At 35.4% G+C, this 19994-nt stretch overlaps 2 protein-coding genes across 5 annotated transcripts in view; both read right to left on the bottom strand.

Annotated features, from left to right (window-relative positions):
* Positions 1–75: 75 nt before the first annotated feature.
* Positions 76–9069, bottom strand: LOC145315693 (uncharacterized). Of its 4 annotated transcripts, none has more exons than XM_080155718.1 (11): positions 8897–9069; positions 7785–7949; positions 6433–7211; positions 6028–6283; positions 5607–5631; positions 5449–5503; positions 3777–4160; positions 3523–3562; positions 2304–2577; positions 1254–1906; positions 76–297 (listed from the first exon to the last, which is right to left on the bottom strand). In XM_080155718.1, the coding sequence occupies exons 1-9, from the start codon at positions 8965–8967 to the stop codon at positions 2439–2441; spliced, it is 1914 nt and encodes a 637-aa protein (XP_080011844.1). In that variant the 5' UTR covers positions 8968–9069; the 3' UTR covers positions 76–297; positions 1254–1906; positions 2304–2438. The 4 variants fall into 4 exon arrangements, with proteins under 4 accessions (XP_080011844.1, XP_080011845.1, XP_080011842.1 ...); XM_080155719.1 differs by lacking the exon at positions 5449–5503 and adding an exon at positions 4946–5000; XM_080155716.1 differs by lacking the exon at positions 5449–5503 and having other exon boundaries at positions 5552–5631.
* Positions 9070–9254: 185 nt separating this feature from the next.
* The window catches only part of LOC145315692 (peroxisomal ATPase PEX6-like), a 29224-nt gene continuing 18484 nt past the window's right edge, over positions 9255–19994 (bottom strand). Inside the window, exons 18-20 of the mRNA XM_080155715.1 lie at positions 16697–16789; positions 16228–16277; positions 9255–9455 (exon numbers count right to left, since the gene is read on the bottom strand). Coding sequence (XP_080011841.1) covers positions 9262–9455; positions 16228–16277; positions 16697–16789 — 337 coding nt within the window. The 3' untranslated portion in view covers positions 9255–9261. The remainder of the gene's footprint in view (positions 9456–16227; positions 16278–16696; positions 16790–19994) is intronic.

The raw sequence follows: 19994 nt of genomic DNA, 5'->3' as shown, positions 1-19994 counted from the left end.
AAAAATGTTACAGTCGAATTAAACCCCGAATCCACCTCTAGAGATGAAGCCGATAGTACTAAGAAAACAAAAAAATTCAAAGCACCAAAAATTTTTATTTTAAAAATATTTTATAATATCATAACAAGATACAAATTATCACATTACACAATTTTTTAAAGGTAACAACGAACGGACACAGTTTTTAAAAGGCATGTAAACACACTATGAGTCATGACACAATTTTATAAAGGTACAATTTAGGATGGAATGTTATATATTTGTATTGCACAAAGGGGGAGGATTTGTTGAAGAGATCTCGTAATCAAGGTGTTAAGGACACGTAAAAATATAAATTAATGTAGCCGCCCTGGAGATAGATATTAAGAGGTATAGTTTGAAATAAATAACTATCATATTATTCTTGACTGCTAAAAAACACCATTTGCTTTCAGGGATCTAAAAGGATAAGGCAGAGGCCAAAAAATTGATGTATATCCTCAATAATGTTACACAAAATTACCCCTTCTGTGATTACAATTAGTGGTTGAAACCAGGGAGTAAGGGAGGGGACAATGGGCAATTAATTCAATATAAGAGTTATCAAAGAAAGGGCATGAAATCCAGTTTAATCCAATAAATTTGTAGGAAATTATAAAGGGATTGTTAATTGAATGATAGATTTTCATAGCGTCATGTAAAGTGAAATCACAACTTGTTTTTGATGAAATATATTGAGTTTTTTTGGTGTGATTTTTGTATTAAAAGATTATTGGACCCGGCCAGCTGCTAGCAAGAATATGACTGCCCCTTTTTATTCTGTTTATTTCCCTTGCCCCTTGCCCCCACCTCCCTTCTCCCCGTCTGCTACATTCCAAACTAACACAACGAGTGTTTATTTCCCTTCCTCCCACTTCCCTTATCCCTTCTCCCCGTCTGCAATATTCAAAACATACATAACGAGTAGCGGCATTCTATGCGCAAGTCCCCAAACTCAGTCAGAAACTGCTAAATTCTTGCACATTCCCTTTAAGCCAGTCCCCAAAGTCTGAGACTCCTAAAAATTGAATATTCGATCCATTGTCCCCTCCCTTACTCCCTGGGTTGAAACTTTCCGACATTCTACTTTATAAACCAACCGATAAAAATAAGTCTCCAAAGTTCTCGAGTTACAAAAAAAATATAAAACTTTAAAGACTAGTTTAAAAAACAGCCCAACGTCCTCTCCCTTCCTGATTCGCTTTAATGAATAAATCATATGGCCTCCTTACAACCTAGATTACGACACTTCTACAATTATATTTGCCCCCCCCCCCCTTTTTAAACAGTTTACAAAAATGGATGGAATGTTACAGACTATTAGTTATCATATTCATCATATATACGCAATTTTAAGTTAAAGAGAAAGGACATGGTATTAGTATTAGATCGTATTATAGAAAGCCTTCCGTGGATATTAAAGTAAAAAATTTTAAGATTTAAACCAGTTCAGTTAGACCCGAAGGGCCAAAGGCCAGGGCTAACAAAGCTGGTGTTAACTTTACTTTTTATATTCTAATATTCGTGGAAAATTGTCTTTAATTCGATGCTATACATGAAAATCTGAGAACCGATTCTAATCCACTGGATATTAATCGGTTTCATACTGTAAAATGTTAATCTTCTGTTAATAGAACAGAAGAAAAAATCATTATCATTGTACCCTCCCGCCATGGTTTAAAATAAAAGTTACAACGACTAGTATAGTTAGTTTATATCATTAATAGGTACATGAATTTTTTAAGTAAAAATAAAAAATTACCGAGATCAAATATATGATACAGTTTCACATAATACAATTTTGTTTTAGTCTAAATATTTCATAATGTTATTATGGCTGATACAGAAAGTTAATTTATGTTATTTGGTTATTTGAGTTTTGGATCTACTGCAGTTCACGGTAAAATATTGCTGGTAACGAATATTGCCAAAAATCTATGAATTTTAAAGGCTGTTAGCTGCCAAACGGCTGAACGTACAGATCATACCCGCACCATTTTAAGCGGTATAAGAAGGCCTACAGATAATCTGGAATAGTCAAGATCCAATGATGCACAGGGAAAGCTTCACTTAAGAAAAAACGCGTAAAATAGGCCTTTTTCGCGCATTTCTCTGCACTGCGAGATAATTATGCATTATTGATTTGGCAATTCCAGATTATTTATAGGCCTTCTTAGTCCGCTTAAACAGTGTGCGGGCATGATCTGTACGTTCAGCCGTTTGGCAGCTAGCAGCCTTTAAAATTCATAGATTTTTGGTAATATTCGTTACCAGCAATATTTTACCGTGAACTGCAGTAGATCCTAAGTTTTTAGAGAGATGGTTGTATTGGTCAATTGATTTCAATCAAACTCGTTCAAATTAAAATTAATATTTAAGTCAGGCATATTTTGATTTCAGAATACTTTTCCCTTCAATTGTTATTGTCTGCCAACAGAAACCGGTTTTGGCGAGCAGACTAAACTTTCCAACGGGAATGTGTCGGGATGATTGACCGCCAGGGTTAATTGTAAAGAAGTATCCATGAGGTCTTTGTGATCTGGGACACCCAAATTTATCCTAAAAAGTAAATAATAATAAATAATAATATAGATCAAGACAAAACAAGATATTTCAGAGAACGTCAAGATTAGGTTTGATGGATATATTATTACTTGGATCTTACACCAGAATTGCATGTTCTATAATGAAGTAAAACATGCAGTTGGATACGATAAAGATTTCCCCCTTCAACCCCATCTCCTCCCCTCTTACTAGATGAAAAAAACTGACCAATAAATGACAAGGGAAATAGCAACCTAATTTAGCGATATTTTCCCCTGTCATAATATCTACGTATATTCTACATCCATTAATGGAATATAATGAAAGGGATTTATATCATATTTCTAAGTTGTTTGAGCTGCCCTCCAGTAAAATAGCTAAAAAAACAAGTCCAGACACTAGTGTAGTATTACCCCCCCTGAAATCTGTTAGCAGGGGTAATTTTTTTCATCCCCCCAAAAAAATTTCCCCCCGGGGTAAAATTTTTTGGGGGGTTAATTTAATAATGTAAAAATGTACCTACCTTATAATGAAATACTATTAAATATTTCAGAGCAAAAATGAGCGCAAAGCGCGCAAAAATTCTTTTTTTATGGATTTTTTATATTTTTTGGGGGGGTTATTTCCCCCAAAAAAATTGTTGGGGGGGGGTAATTACCCCCTCCTTAATGATTGGGGGTGCCTACGGCACCCTCCAAGGTAAGGGTAAATTTTAAATAGGGGGGGGGGGGAGGTGTAAAATAAAAAATATTTTTAGGGTGCCTACGGCACCCCCAAATTCGTTTGGGGGGGTAATCACCCCTGTACCCCCCCCCCTGGACTTGTCTTTAACCATCCCCGACATATAAGAAGCACATCTGAATTGGAGAAATCAAATGGTTCAGTGGTTAGTGAGACAAAAAAACCTACATATTACATTACAACTTTGTTTTACATCCGAACATAGATAAAGTAACCCACCTGTTGTTGCTTTGAACTACCAACATAGATTTGATCAATCCTACAAAAAAAAGACAACTTGATTTTGCATTATCATTACAAAGCATATGAATTAATGTATTTTAGACTTAAAGAGAGCATTTGATAATTCCTAAGCTCAAATAGAACTAATTTTTTAATTGAAATATCAGTATACCTAACCATTTAAAAATATCTTTTTTAATGCTATTACTAGCATTAGTATAAAAACATTCAAATAAAAAAAGATTTCTTACCAAACAGGTTTTCAATCTTGTACGAAGAAATATCTTGGCCAATTACAGAACTTCCTGCACCAACACTTGATTCTGATTGGCTCTCATCGTGATCAGCTGATCTTGTGCTAGCCCTTGATTGGCTGGAATTCATTTCAACAGCTGATCTTATGTCTTCCCGCGTTTTTTGAGATGTATTAAGAGATTCTCTAGTTTTGAGATCAGAAATATTTGTAGAAATATCAGGTACATGATTAGATGTGGCATGTTTGTTTAAATTTGAATAATCTGGAATATTGTTGACTAAATCTGTATGAATTTTGTTTTGGTTGGCTTCAGTGGACTTGGCTTGAAGAGCCAGAGTAGCAATTATCCTCAGTTCTTCTTTCACATTCTCCAAAATGTCTACACAAAAAATATTGATTTTTGAAATTTTTTTAAAAAGAAAAAAAATGTAGGTAATAAAAAAGTTGTGGTTAAGATTTTATGATTCGCATTTCAAAAAATTAAAGTGGAAAAGTGGGTTGAAACACAAAGAATAGGGAAATAAGGAAACATTAATATAAAACTTTGAGGAATAATGTAAAAACCAGCCTTATGTAAGTCCAAACTTCATGAGTTATATTTATCATGGTTAAAAAATTTGGATTTTAGGTTATCAAAGTTTGACTGACCTGCATGTGTAGCTTGTTGCCTCACATGTAAAGCATGCAACTTTGTCAACCAAACCTTCACGTGGGTCAACTTACTACTTTATATAATAGGATAGTACACTGACCTGCATGTGTAGCTTGTTGTCTGATATGTAGAGCATGCAGCTTTGTTAACCAAACCTTCATGTGGGTCAACTTACTACTTATATAATAGAATGGTACACTGACCTGCATGTGTAGCTTGTTGTCTAACATGTTGAGAATGTAGCTTTGTCAACAAAACCTTCACTTGGGTCAACTTACTACTTATATAATAGTATGGTACACTGACCTGCATGTGTAGCTTGTTGTCTCACATGTAGAGCATGCAGCTTTGTCAACCAAACCTTCATTTGGGTCAACTTACTACTTATATAATAGTATGGTACACTGACCTGCATGTGTAGCTTGTTGTCTCACATGTAGAGCATGCAGCTTTGTCAACCAAACCTTCATTTGGGTCAACTTACTACTTATATAATAGTATGGTACACTGACCTGCATGTGTAGCTTGTTGTCTCACATGTAGAGCATGCAGCTTTGTCAACCAAACCTTCATTTGGGTCAACTTACTACTTATATAATAGTATGGTACACTGACCTGCATGTGTAGCTTGTTGTCTTACATGTAGAGCATGTAGCTTTGTCAACCAAACCTTCACGTGGGTCAACTTTATATGATAAGATGGTACACTGACCTGCATGTGTAGCTTGTTGTCTCACATGTAGAGCATGCAGCTTTGTCAACCAAACCTTCATTTGGGTCAACTTACTACTTATATAATAGTATGGTACACTGACCTGCATGTGTAGCTTGTTGTCTCACATGTAGAGCATGCAGCTTTGTCAACCAAACCTTCATTTGGGTCAACTTACTACTTATATAATAGTATGGTACACTGACCTGCATGTGTAGCTTGTTGTCTTACATGTAGAGCATGTAGCTTTGTCAACCAAACCTTCACGTGGGTCAACTTTATATGATAAGATGGTACACTGACCTGCATGTGTAGCTTGTTGTCTCACATGTAGAGCATGCAGCTTTGTCAACCAAACCTTCATTTGGGTCAACTTACTACTTATATAATAGTATGGTACACTGACCTGCATGTGTAGCTTGTTGTCTCACATGTAGAGCATGCAACTTTGTCAACCAAACCTTGACGTGGGTCAACTGCTCATCTCTGAAAGATTTTATCGTATTGTAGACAGCTTTCCGCGGAAATTAAAATGAAAAACTTTAAAGATCAAAATCAGTTTTACTCTTGTGATTTTTATCTTAATATCCGTGGAAATCTATCTGTCATACGATGCTATATATGATTTTTCAGTATGGCTGAGAACCGGTTCTAATCCTGCAGATATTAACCGATTTCGAAGCCATACTGAAAAAAAGATTAAAGATTTATCTAACAACTGTAAGACGGTCCACTGTTAGATTTTGCACGTGTGAAAATTTTTTTTTCAAGATCCACCAAAAAATCCACCAATTTAATCTCTTATTAGAAAAGGTATTAAATTAATGTCGTACGTACAGACATATCCTAGTTATATACAGCTGCGCTACTCAAAAATATTACCTTTGCTTTAGAATATCTCTTTTCTTCCTATACTCCGACAAAAGTTCTCTTGTTCTTAATTTCAACAAGGCTTTAGAATTTTTCAACTTGGAAATCTTTGCTTTCAATTTGGCAACCTGTGCGCTCAACTTGTTCATTTCTGTGTTGTTGTTGTTATTTTTGGCGGAAACAGATTTTTCTTGAGAACTGGATTGAATTAAACAGCTGTCGCCGGCAGAGACAGCATCAGAATAGTCGCGACACAGACTGACGTCATCTGATTTTAAAAATGTATCTTTAATTTTGAAAAAAATAATAAAAATACTTCATAAGTAACCAAATGGGTTTTAAAACGATATTAGTTTAGCCTGTAATCAATATATTTTTCCTGATACATACTCTCTATTGTAATTAATATATACTTGCCTAAAGTATCAAAATTTTCTTGTCTGTTCTCTTCCTTATCCGCTGTTTGGAAATAAGAAGTATCCTCTAGCAAGCTGATGACCTGACTCTCCACCTTGCACCTGTCCTTGTTGGCCTCCTTCAGCTTCACCACCTCCTGCTTTAGTATCATGACCCTGAACTCCAGACTCAGCCGGGTGGACTCCAGGTGGATGAGCTGGTACTTGAGCTGGTTGTTCTCCAGCTGCAGGTTGGAGTACATGTCCAGCGGGTAGATGATCTGATGGCAGTGGTCACACAGCTGGTAAGAACCTTCAGAGGTTGTTGATGTTGATTGGGACAATTGCTTCTTTAAATCTGTAGCAGCTGAATTCAGCTGTAAACTTTCTAATGAAGTACCTTCTGTTGGTTTTGAAGATGTTTGAGGAACAGCTTCTGTATGTGTTGAAGATGACCCGAGCTGTGACAGCTGTTGACCTTTCTTTGAAAGCTGTGAATTTAATTGACTAGATTTACTATGACTTGATTGACAGGAAGAACTTAGCTCCATTTTTTGACTATTAGAAAATCCATTCGCCTTCTCTACAGACATGTCAGGTGAAGTTAACTTTGACGTCTTCCAGGTAGGAAAGCCACCACCTTCCTTGGACAGATCAACGCCAAGGTTTTGCAGCATGGTTTCAAGCTGGAAATTTCTACGGAGAAGATCAATGTTGAGGTGGGAAAGTGCCTGGTTTCTCTCCTCAACCTCTTCAACTTTACGATGGACACTTTTAAATTCATCGAGTAGCTCAGCACACCTGAAAATAAGTTGAGGTGTACTATGAAATACAAAAAAAAATAAAGACAATCCTAACACTTAGTAAATCATGCCTTTGAATATCCATATTTATAGGGGAATTGGACATTGGCCAATGTCATTATTATACATTTCAATTTTGCGATCTACAATTTGATATGCATAGGCATTAAACTTAGGATCTAGTGCCGTTCACGGTTGAATGTTTCTAGTAACGATTATCTCCAAAACTTGATGAACTTTATAGGCTGCTAACGGCCAAACAGTGGAACATACACCTATGCTCGCTCAAAATTTTAACTATCAAAAGAAGGCCTACAATTAATCTGGAATAGTAATTAATCAATGATGCACATTTATCTCGCAGTGCACATAAATGCACGAAAAATACCTATTTAACTCGTTTTTTTTATCGAACTTCTTATGCCTCTAAAAACGGTGTGCGGGCATGACATGTACGCTCAGCCGTTTGGCAGCTAGCAACCTTTAAAGATCATATATTTTTGGAGATAATCGTACCTAAGAATATTTTACCATGAACTGCACTAGATCCAAAACTTTTTTATCTTTTTACCTGGCAAACCAATCAGTATTTGCCGTGTCCTCCGACCCTAGTCCAGAATCAAACAGGTCCATAAACAGGTTGGCAATAGATTCTGTGGGTGTCCTGTTCAGCTCCTTCTCCAGCAACTCAAGCTTGTCCTTCGTCGTGTTCATCAACTCTTCCAATTGGCGGTCACTAAAAAATAACATTGAATTTCATCTTTATATTATCGGCTTCGCACTTAGCCTCTCAGTATTTGAGTTTAAAGGGGGTATGATTCTTAATCTATGCTATTACATATACGAAACTTCCCTAATACATTAATCCAATCGTGTCAGCTATTTCCGAGATCTTCAACTTGAGACAAAAACATAAAAATAGGTATTTTTCTCTTAAACAACCCAAATATTAAGGCCAGTTGCACAGTATTATTAAGTTTTTAAGTTCTTTATCAACGCATTGAAAATTGTACAATAAGTTAAATCTGAGTGGCCACTACACCGACTCAGAATTACCACTTTTTTGAAATTCAATGGGCGCGCTATTTCAACCCATTCCTTTTATGATATAAAGACCAATGATACCAAAAAAAGTGTTCTGGTAGCTTTTTTTCAGCAATATGTCAAATTCGATTTTCATAAAAAAGGGGAAGGTTCCCCCCTGGGGGTGAAATTTTTTTTTTCTTTCAAACCATGGCTTTATACACCTTCCTGAATTCGTCTTGAAGAGTACATTAAGGATCAAAAACGATTTTAAAATATTTTGATCATAGCAAGAGCTATTCTCAAAAAACTAACAATTTTGGCCATTTTAGCAAAATTAGGTGATTTTGACGGTTATTTGAGGACAACTTTTTCTGGGATCAATATTTTTAAAAAACGTTTTTTGATTTTTAATGTACTCTTCAAGACGAATTCAGGAAGGTGTATAAAGCCATGGTTTGAAAGAAAAAAAAATTTCACCCCCAGGAGGGGGGAACCTTCCCCTTTTTTATGAAATTCGAATTTGACATATTGCTGAAAAAATAGTCTGAGAACACTTTTAAAGGTATCAATAGTCCTATATTTATGAATAGAATGGGTTAAAATAGCGCGCCAAAAATTTTTGCATCTTGAGTCGGCCTAGTGGCCACTTGACATTACCTGTCCAGAGACAGCTGGTTGTGGTCAGCAGGACTGCCGGAGGAACCACTGGAATCTGACCTCACCAACATTGTCAGATCCAATTCCTTTTTAGTCCAGTTCTGAATATTCAACTAATAACTCAACATTTTTTAATTTAGCATTTTTTACTTATAAAGAACTAACCTACATTTTTGTCTGAAAATAGATATACATATAAACTTGTAAATTTAATATATTACATAAAAAAATTTTTAGCATTAATAATCTTGCCATAGAATTCTTTGTATTTCAGTGGAGGCAGATAAATACTACTAACATTGCAATATATAAATCAAATGATATTATCAAACAGTAATGGAAACATGAAAGAGTTATAAATAAATCTAAAAATCTTTAAATTCCTTAACAGCATGCATAAAATCATCCATTGTGACCATTTCAACCTCATTTTTAACTTTCTGTTTATCGTTATTTCTATTTTTCTGTTCATCTACTTTATGTCGTCTTTGTATGTGTAGAATACAGCGCTCAACAGCTCGCAATGCCGCGTTTGATACTATTCCAGAGACTTGGGCACCTAAACAAACATCAATTTTAAATGATCTAATTTAAATTATCTATTAAAACCTGGGTGACCTATCAAAATGTTATATTTCCATTACATATCATTTTATATGAAAGTAATATATTTATAGATCTTAAAAAGTGATTTATTTGATAAAAATTTTATAATTTTTATAACAAAACATAAATAAGTATTTCCATATCCAAAATTCTATTTCTTTTTAGTTGTAGTACTAGTTGTTGTTGTTGAAGTTGTGGTTGTAGAAGTTTTAGTTGTTGTTGACTTTTTGCATGTATTTGGTGCAACATCTCCACACTTTATAGGTCCACATTTAAACAGGCCTAAAATTCCACAAGATCCATAACATGACTGATTACAATCTACTCCTGCGCATGTGTTCACACACTGAGTTCTTACAGCAGAGCAGCAGAAGAATCTATCTTCTCCCTGTATTAGAGGCTGCTGGCTGTTAGCTTCAGCATTCACTCCTAAGAAACCAGCTGCTAACAAGATACAGATTGCATAACTATATGCTAGGCTGGAACAGTTCATCTTTATCTTAGCAATACTTCAAAGTTACTGACTAACAACTTATGATAATATCTTTCTCAACAATCATTAAATTCAACATGTACGTATGAACAAGTGAAAATTGAAAAAATATCATATTGTAAATCAGTCAATTATAACTATAAAATAAGTTTTACTGCAGTTTGAAGTTGTGCGTGATGTCCTTGAGGGTGTGATATCAACCAGCTGTTGGGTGTAAATGATGTTGGTTAACCAAGCACATAAAGTTGATGTACATATAATTATATTAAATTACTTTATTTTTAACAAATTATACCTTTTAAAACCTAAATATTATTCAACTTTTAGAATAGGTATTTAAGTGGTTAATTTCTCATGTACACTTTTAGGATAATTGCTCTATACCATTCTAATTTCAAGTGAGAGTAAGCATAAAAAAGGAAAAGAATATGATTAACAATTTTTACTTCTAAGTGTATACAAGTAAGTCAAATACAGGGTGCGCCACATAAATCCGGACTTTTTTAAAACAACCATAGCGCCAAAACTACTTGACCAATCAGGACGTTTGACCCCACTATAAAAAGCTTAGGTAATGACCTTTTTGCCCATGAAAATCTTTGGACGATGGGGGACGTGTACGCCGAGCTGGTCGCGCATATGTTCAACAAGGCAGATTCGAATTGCGCAGATAGTTTACCGTGGATTTATGACTTGGGCCTACTAAATGGGACCTCAGCCCATCTGTAGGTTAGATGGACTGATGAAACTTGCTGAAGATACTATCAGATACCTAGTGAAAACACTAGAAAAGACTAGAGCTCTCTATCCCAGCTGATTTGGCTGAAGTACTCCGACAAAGTGGATCATGGTAGATCGACAAAGTGGATCGTGGTAGATTTTAAGATGTCAAAAACGTCAAAAATCTTGAAAATTTCTTGATTCTTGACTTCAGGGGCCCATATGGAACCTTAAAACTCGTTTTAGACTATGTATTGCACTAATAACCATATCTTAATCTTCATGCCATTTTTAAAAAGGTATAAAGCGTTGTTTTAGCTTAACTGTGGCCCAAATGAGAACCGCCGTGTCAAAGGGTAGCATTAAAGATGGGTTAATTTGGATCCTGCGGTTACTCACGTCCTTAACCCTTAACAGTCGGGCCCCTTGCCGCACCTTAATCAGTCGTTCAACGCCCCCCCCCCCCAACCGTTAAGGGTTAAGGAGATGTGGCCTCCCAGCAGCCCTGATCTTAATCCAATGGACTTTTGGGCCTGGAGCCAGGGTGTAAGGGAGGGGACAATGAGCAATTAATTCAATTTAAGAGTTTTCAAAGAAAGGAGATAAATCCAGACTAATCCAGAAAATTTGGAGGAAATTGTAAAGGGATTGTTCATTAAATTTAGAAAATTATAAGCTAAAAAAAAAGTCATGTAAAGCGAAATCACAACTTGTTTTTAATGAAATATATTGAGGTTTTATGGTGCAATTTTTATATTAGAAGATTATTGGACCCAGCCAACACATACGCCTGCCTGCCCCATTTTATCCAGTTTATTTCCCTTGCCCCCACCTACCTTCTCTCTTTCCCTATCGTGTGCTATAAAAAAGGGAGATGGGGGGAGAAGGGAATGAAATAGAGTATGGGAGAGGGGCCGTATATCCTTAACTCTCTGTCTGCTATATTCAGAACTTCAAACTAACACAACGAGTAGCGGCATTTTATGCACTAGTACCCAAAATCAACCACAAACTGCTAAATTCTTGCACATTCCCTTTAAGCTAGTACCCAAAGTCTGAGATTACTAAAAATTGAATATTCAATCCATTGTCCCCTCCCTTACTACCTGGCCTGGAGCGCCATTAAAGCATGAAACAATAGACTCGCCCATACCAAAAAGACCTCTCTCATTGCTCCTATCATGGAGAACTTCACCTGCTTGAACAGGGACATGGTGACCAGGGTCGGCGGGCAGTTCAGGGGGCGGGTAGAGGCGGTGATTGAGGCTGGCGGCGATTCTATTAAATAATCTAATAGTCATATACCTAGGTTGCTTCCCAGTTTTTAAAATCCAAAAAAATCTTTAAAATTGACGATTTTATGTTTATTTGTTTAAAAATAAGAAAAAGTCCGGATTTATGTGGTGCACCCTGTAATAAACTTGGCTATCTCTTGAATCATCAATCTTGGCACCCTCTAGAAATAACTTGTTGGATTGACAAAATGATACAGATATGCTTTTATTAAAAAAGCACATTTGCTACAATTAGAATAAAAAGGATTATGCTCTGAAGTTTTCTAAGGAAAATTTTAGTCCAATTTTATCATTATCTGTCAACATTTTAATAAAATATAAACATTAGAATATATTTTTCTGTTAACCTTTCTATTTAATTTATTGCTATAGGTCTGAGATTCACCAATTAATAAATTTGCCTTATGATTATCTTGCTGGAAAAATGAATTTGTGTGGGCAGAAAGAGAAAACTTATTAGTAATTGGGTTGAAACAAGGATGACAATATCCAAAAAGCAAAACTCTGGAATGGAGGGATAAACATACATCAACACTTGATGAGTGTCAGAACTGAATGAGCAGAATATTAATGCTTAAATAATTATACTGTTTAAGGACATACTTACATTATTAAGACTTATTTATAGAGATGCTTTGCTGATAACATTGTACCTTGTTGTAATAGGAATCAGTATTCCAAAAATCAGATGAGAAAGATAATTTCAACATACAAAAATTTCTTGTCAAAAAAGTACATTTATATAATACTTAGTAAAATAATTAGAAAAAGTGATTTATACAAACAGAACATCAAATTATTTATTTCCATATCCAAACGAATTATTTCTTTTTAGGTTGTTGTAGTACTTGTTGTTATTGTTGAAGTTGTGGTCGTAGAAGTCTTAGTTGTTGATCTTTTTATGCAATGATGTGGAGCAACATCTTCACACTTATCAGGTCCACATGTATACAGTTTAAAAATTCCACAAACTCCTTTACATGGCAGATCACAATAATTTCCTATGCAATCTTTAGCACACTTAAATTTTATAAAGTGGCAACAGAAAAATCTATCCTCTCCCTGGACTTGGAGCTGCTGGCTGTCTGTTCCAGCAGTCACTCCTAGGAAATCAGCAGCTAACAACATACAGATTGCAAAGTTATATACCAAGCTGAACCGGTCCATCTTGATCTTTCAAAGTTACTAATTAAAGACTAAATCATAAATTTTGACGTGCAGCAAGTGAAAATATAAAAAAAAGATTTTATACAGTAATTCACTCAAATGTCAACATAATTTTAATATAAATGTCGATCAATTGCAACAATCAAATAATTTTACTGCAGTTTGCAGTTGTGCACATTTTTTTGAAAAGCAGGAAAGTACAAAAACAGGGCCCTGTAAAATAAGGTCACTTTACATATGTCCAATAAAATAAAACTTAAACAAGCCAGGACTTAACCTCATTAGGGATATCTCTCTAACAAATTAGATTCTTTGATAAGTCCTCAGTACAATAAAGTGGATGATATAATTGGGTACTCAAAAATGATGTCTTATAAGTAAGAGAAACCCTGCCATAACAAGTTAATTAACAAAACTAACTGAAAAAATGAAATTTAAAATTTATTAGATGTATGTTAAAGATTAAATATTTATTAATTTATCTATTATTAGAAATTTCATTAGTATCAATTTGTTAATTTTTCAATTCCATCTTGGTGACACTTTGCAGGCAATAAATCTTTGCAATAATATGGTCCACACTCTATTTTCTGGCAGGAATGTCTCAATGTACATCCCTGATTACACTTGTAAGTCTTGCAATTGTTGGCACAAACAGCTTTGGCAGGTGCACATACTGGATCATTGCTCATATTCTTATAGTCTTCAGCATTCAGACATTCAAGAAACACAAGAAACATTATGCTTATATAAGTAAAGGTCCTCATGATATCTATTGTAATTATTCACTGATATTACATTCACTTAAAAGTGGAATGTAATTTAATGATAATGACTTTCAAATAGTAAAAATCTCAAAGATTTTATTTCATAAATCAATTAATGTCATGTATGGTAATGAAATCTAAGTTGTAAAACAAAACAAGGAAAATGACATCCATAAGTAATGAAGCAACATAAGCTTACAAAAATCTTATTGAGACTAGGTATTAATGTTAACCTTATCTGAGCTGGATCTTTAAATCATTTTAGTCGTGAGCCAGATCGGGGTGGCTCACCTCGATCTGGCTCACCACTTAATGATTTAAAGATCCAGCTCTGGATTCAAATTTATAATTGTGTGTGGGTTAGTGAATGAAAATATGAGAATACAAAGTTCAGTTGAAGTTGAAAGAGAAGATACACTACTCAAAGACTGCTAAGTAAAAGCCTATAGGTCTTTCCTCTTACTTTATGATGAACAACTTTTTTTAAGTATTACAGCTACTTTAAAAAAAAAAAATTTTTCTCAAACAAGAAAGATTTTAAAAAAAATATTTTTTTCAATATTTTGAAGCAATATTTTTCTAAGAAGATAGGAAGGCCCTTATGGGGGAAAGCTTAAAGAAATGGAAAACTCGGGTTTCTCAATAGATTATCTTAATAGATTCACAGTAGAACAGATATTTGCTAAATGTGAAGCAGCTTCTCTATTTAGAAATTTTCATACTTCACATTATATCATTATCTATTAACTTTAATTTAAACATTAGAATATTGTTTTTCTGCTAAGCTTTCTTTACAATGAATTGCCTTAGGGCTGGAATTTAATAACCTAATTCAATTTGTGGAAAAATAATTTTGAGTGGGCATAAAAAAAATTAAGAGGAAGTGGAAAGAAAAAATCGTCCAATTCCTACAAAATAAATATATGTATATGGTTAAATTTTTTCTTTAGTTGGATAATTATCACAACACTCTCATTTAATCATTAAAACTAAGCTCGGGAAAATTGTAGATATTTCTTCTATTAAGTTTCTTTACTTTGAATTGCATAGCTAAGAACACTTATATCAAACCAAGCTTTAAATAAATATTTATTGAATAAACAAACAATACAAAACATTTAACACAGCAATAAATATTCAAAACCCAATATTTCCATTTTTCAAGGTAGTGTACAACTTCCAGCAGCTATGTCCTTACAATTATAAGGTCCACAGGTAACGGTACCAAGACCTCCACAGCTGGCGTCAACCTTGCAAATAGCTTGACAGGTGATCTTTCTACACGCCGTGGTGCACATTTCTTTCATACTGGCACAGCAAACAGATTTTGGATCTTGTACATAGGCAGGACATCCAAAATCCAGAAGAAATATTATGAATATTATTATTGAGATGACAATAGTAATCTTCATTTTATTCTCTCAAAGAAAGAACTGATTTCATTTTGAAGATTTTTATTATTATTTTGTGACAAGCAACACATGTGCATGTCTCAGTTTTACCAGGGAGGATAGGGACATTTGATTATAAATTATACTAGTACCCAAAGTTTTATAAACTCTTCAGACTTTTATTACACATTGAATATTTGATGCAAGATAACAGTGATCAAGCTTGTCCACCAAGTATTTTAAAATTAAACAAGAAGCAATTTAGTTTATCTTCATTGGTGATGTAGGCCAATTCATCGTAAATGCCTTATCCCTTTAGATCCCTGACTTTTACACACATCACATCATAATATCAGATTTTTCTGTGATTTCTGGGAAAAATGTTAAAAAAATAAAACAATTTTATTTTAATATGAATGAATTTTTTCAAGATTTCAATCTCCATTAATCTAATTATTTTTCAGCTTCTTCACGCTTTAGAAAAAATCTAAGTATAGGACTATGAGCAGAAAAATTATTGAATTTTTTTTTCAAAAATAATTTTTCATTTTGTCTTAATAATCAAGTTATTTCCAACAAATGAGTACCACAATTCAAATTAATGTCAATAAGTTTAATATATCTATGTATTATTGTAACATCATAGTGTTACCCCTTAGAGTGCTATTGAGCACTGCTTAACCCCTAACTTCCTAAGGTGGGAACTATACCTGCGGTGCCCTAACCCTGCGGGTCTACTCTGTAACCCTAAGCTGACCTCTTAATAAACAAACAAACAGACAAAAAAAAACCACCAAATATTTTCAATTTAATTTAAAATAAGAGAAGGCGAAGGGTTCTGTGCTCTACTGTGCACTTTGAGGGAAACTGCCACAGCATAATAATATGTCACCTGAAATATTCTCTGGAAATCTGGACACAATATTCTTCAGGTCACAATCTTGAAGAATATTAAACTTACTTTATTTTTCTCAAAACAAAAACCTATAGAGTGGGATACACAACAAAATTTTTTTAAAAATTCTGACATAAATCATAATTAACGAGAGCTTTTCGTGATGGCTGTACATATGACAAACAACAGAGCCTTTCCTAACTTTAAAAGGTAATAAAATGGGCCAGTATAATATCCTTCCAATCTTGGGAAAAAAGAATGAATATAGAACATTCGTGCATATTATGACAGGGGAAAAATTGTCGTCAGTTTAGGTTGCTAACACGGACGGTTACTTATTGGCCAGTTCGTTCATCAACCAGGAGTGAAGAGGATAGGGTGATCGTTATTTTAGCCAGCTACAAGTCTTTTTCACTAGGTATATTAGAGAACATGATAATTTGAAAAAAGTAAGTTTACTATTCCTGGAGCAAGGTTCAATTTTCTAGTTTGAGATTTTAGAATTGATAATTGTTGCTCAGGATCCGTGGCTGTTCCAATGTAAATAGACTTGTCAAATCTAAACAACAAAACAAAATTAGTTTTTCATGAAAACTTTTGCCTTTTTAAATAAAAAAAAGATTACTGTCCTTTCGTGTACATACATACATATATATTATAAAACGCCAAGAAATGATTCTTCAGTATGGCTTCGATACTGATAAATATCCACTGGATTAGAACCGGTTCTCAGTCATACTGAAAAATCATGTATAGCAACGTATTACAGACAATTTTCCACGAATATCAAAATAAATATTATAAACTAATACCAGTTTTGTTAGCTTGAGCCTTCGAGCACTCGGGTCTAACAAAACTGATTTTACTCTTAATAATTTCGATTCCAATGACCTCTCTAATTTTACCTTATTGATGGAAAAGTTGGAGGCATAATTTAAATCTCTTTACCTACCGGGCTTAGTAAGAGCAGGGTCTAACAGGTCTGGTCTGTTGGTTGCTCCTATCACAATAACTTTACCTGCCAGGTCTAGTTAGAGCAGGGTCTAGCAGGTCTGGTCTGTTGGTTGCTCCTATCACAATAACTTTACCTGCCAGGTCTAGTAATAGCAGGGTCTAGCTGGTCTGGTCTGTTGGTTGCTCCTATCACAATAACTTTACCTGACAGGTTGGGGAAATAGGTGTGTAGAAAATATATCTGATCCTTTTCACATATCTTTTTTATTCACTAGGTGCTATTTTACCTCCTAGTGGTCTTTCCCGGACAACGGATCTACAATGCAAGAATAAGAATACAATTGACTCATTTTCAAATATTTGATTCCTTTGTATTCTTTAGCTATAAGATACGGCAAAATTTTTAGTACTGAAAATCCTAGGTTTTATCTACCCCCCCCCTGAACCAAATGTCGTCTTTTCACTGAAAGTAAAATATACACAGCTGACTCTTGTTTACTTTTTACACTTTCATTTTTCCCGCATGGAGAACTGCTGCTAAAAACTTTTCCCTTATTTTTCTTTTCTTTTATACTTTCGGTGAAATAAAATAAAATAAAAACTAAAGATATATTACCTCCACACTTAACCAGACCACCCAATAAAAAGAAATTAAATTTTCTCCCGCAGACAACATATGATTTTCTTAGTGCCGAAATCATATCTTTAGGTTTAACAGGCATTAAACCCAACCCATTTCAGATATGTCAAGCACAAACAATGTTCAACCTACCTGTGATCGAAACACAGGGACCCAGATTGGCCGTGGTGCCGGCAGCGTAGCCAATCTGAAGGACGGCAATGATAAAGCCGTTCTGACAGCTACTGACGGGGCAGGGGGGCCTGTGACGACTTTGGCAGCCCCCACCCAGCAAGCGACGAAGTCAACTACAGGGAAAAAAAGGGAAAATACACCAAGAAAGGTAGGAACTTTTAATTCCAGCAAAAGTGCATTGTTAGCAGAGTATAAAAATCAAAATGAGAGTCCTTCTAAAGCAAAAAATTTTAAGGTTTTGCAAGAGAGCTTAAGATCTTCTCCAAGGCTTCAAGGTACAAAAACAACCTTTGTGCCTCTGGCCAGGGATAATACAACCGGAACTGGAGCTACCCCTGAAAGGGGGAGCAAGGTAAAGGGAGTATTCCCCCTGTCCAGCAGCACACCCCAAGCGGAGGCGCAAGCCAATGCCGAGAAAATAGAGGAGGGGTGTATTGAAAAATCCCCCACCTCGAGCAACCTATCTATCCAGGGGGAAGAGTTTCCTCCCTTACCCCTGGCTAGTAAGAAAACAAAAGGTTTTAAAGGCAAAACCCTAGAATCATTGAAGAAGTCTAAAGCTAAATTGCAAGACAAGACTGTTGCTGAGGAATCTGATCCAGAATCTGGTTCTGGCACAGAGGCTTCAGTAGACAGTCACACCATTTTTCTTGACAACTACATGAATAGTATTGATGAAAGTGGCGGTGACTTCAATGGCTTCACCCAGAAAGAGCTTGATGCTGCTCAGCAAACCAGAGCAGGATTGAACAAAGGCTTTGTGGGTGATGACATTGAATCCACCAAAACCAGACTCCATAATGAAAATGATACAAAGGAGTCTGACTATGTTGGAGAATGGCAACCTGCTACAAAAAAGGGAAGCAAGGGGGAAAAGGGAAAAGGGGAATGCAGCAGACAAAATTCTCCAGCAGAGCCAGCCTCTGATATAGTCAATAATATGCAAAAATCTAATCCTGCTAATTTTCAGGATAAAAGAAAGAATCTGGCTAGGAAAAACGGAGGGGATGAGGATAGGCAGGGGAGGGAGAAGCCTAAAAAAGCAAAGCTTGATAACACCTCATCTTTCGCCAGCGCACTTAAGAAGGGAATGGGGATTGAAATCAGATCAACCAGGAGCAACGCTGATCTTGATCAGACTGATTTTAATCACCTGGAGTTGTACATGACCAACACGTACATTGCAACCAAGGAAAAACCCACTTTTCATATTGTAAAAGATATGGTAGAACGTGGACGTTCTATGGGTGGAGTCTGGTATGTTGTAAAGAACAAAAACTACCTTAATTGGATCTTGGAGTGCATCCCAAAGGCAGGTATACCTGAAGGAAGAACAGACTATGGATACAAGGTCTTTGGTCCAGGTGAAAGGCCCTATAGATACTTCCTAATCAAAGGTATCAAGCAGGAGCTCTGGAGAACAAGGGAGGAATTTGTCACGCTCATCAGAGCACTAAATCCTCATCTTGACTACATTGTAGAGGATTTCCAGGATGGCTCTAAAAGACCAACCCACATTAGAGTCTGTAACGGACTCCTCAACAAGAGGAAGGAGATAAATGGCAAAGGTCATTTTTCAATTACTCTGGAACTTGATGAAGCCATGATCAAGGACTTGATAAAGGAGGACAACCTCATCTCGGTAGCACTCTTCTCACAGATTAAAGCTGTGGGCGGTGGCATCGAAAAGGCCATGAGGCTGATGGGTGTAAAGGAAAGGGAGGGCGCCACTAGCCTCGAAGATCTCCTGGCTGACACCAAGCTGCAGGATGATATAGAGGACATGATTGTAAAGGATGTGGACACCAACCAGGATCATGCAGAAATCCAAATGGAATCTGCCATGGAAAATGGTGAATAGGTAAAAATTTATTTTTCAATAATCTGCGTAGGGATAGGTCAGGTGAAGCCATAAAAATCTCACAGTTAAATCTCCATCACTGTGTGACAGCTATGACTACACATGATCAATTTTTACATAGAAATCATAATAAAG

This window comes from Acartia tonsa, chromosome 4 (assembly GCF_053477335.1).
Source record: "Acartia tonsa isolate MP-2025a chromosome 4, ASM5347733v1, whole genome shotgun sequence".
Lineage (NCBI taxonomy): Eukaryota > Metazoa > Arthropoda > Copepoda > Calanoida > Acartiidae > Acartia > Acartia tonsa.
This window is presented reverse-complemented; position numbering and strand designations above follow the sequence as displayed.

What these genes read in the sequence shown, in the direction of transcription:
- LOC145315693 (XM_080155716.1), bottom strand. Translation starts at nt 8,967, where the DNA reads ATGTTGGTGAGGTCAGATTCCAGTGGTTCCTCCGGCAGTCCTGCTGAC. An exon ending in AACCAGCTGTCTCTGGACAG is followed by an intron (nt 7,950 to 8,896) that starts GTAATGTCAAGT and finishes GTTATTTTTTAG; the next exon opens with TGACCGCCAATTGGAAGAGT. An exon ending in AATACTGATTGGTTTGCCAG is followed by an intron (nt 7,212 to 7,784) that starts GTAAAAAGATAA and finishes ACTTATTTTCAG; the next exon opens with GTGTGCTGAGCTACTCGATG.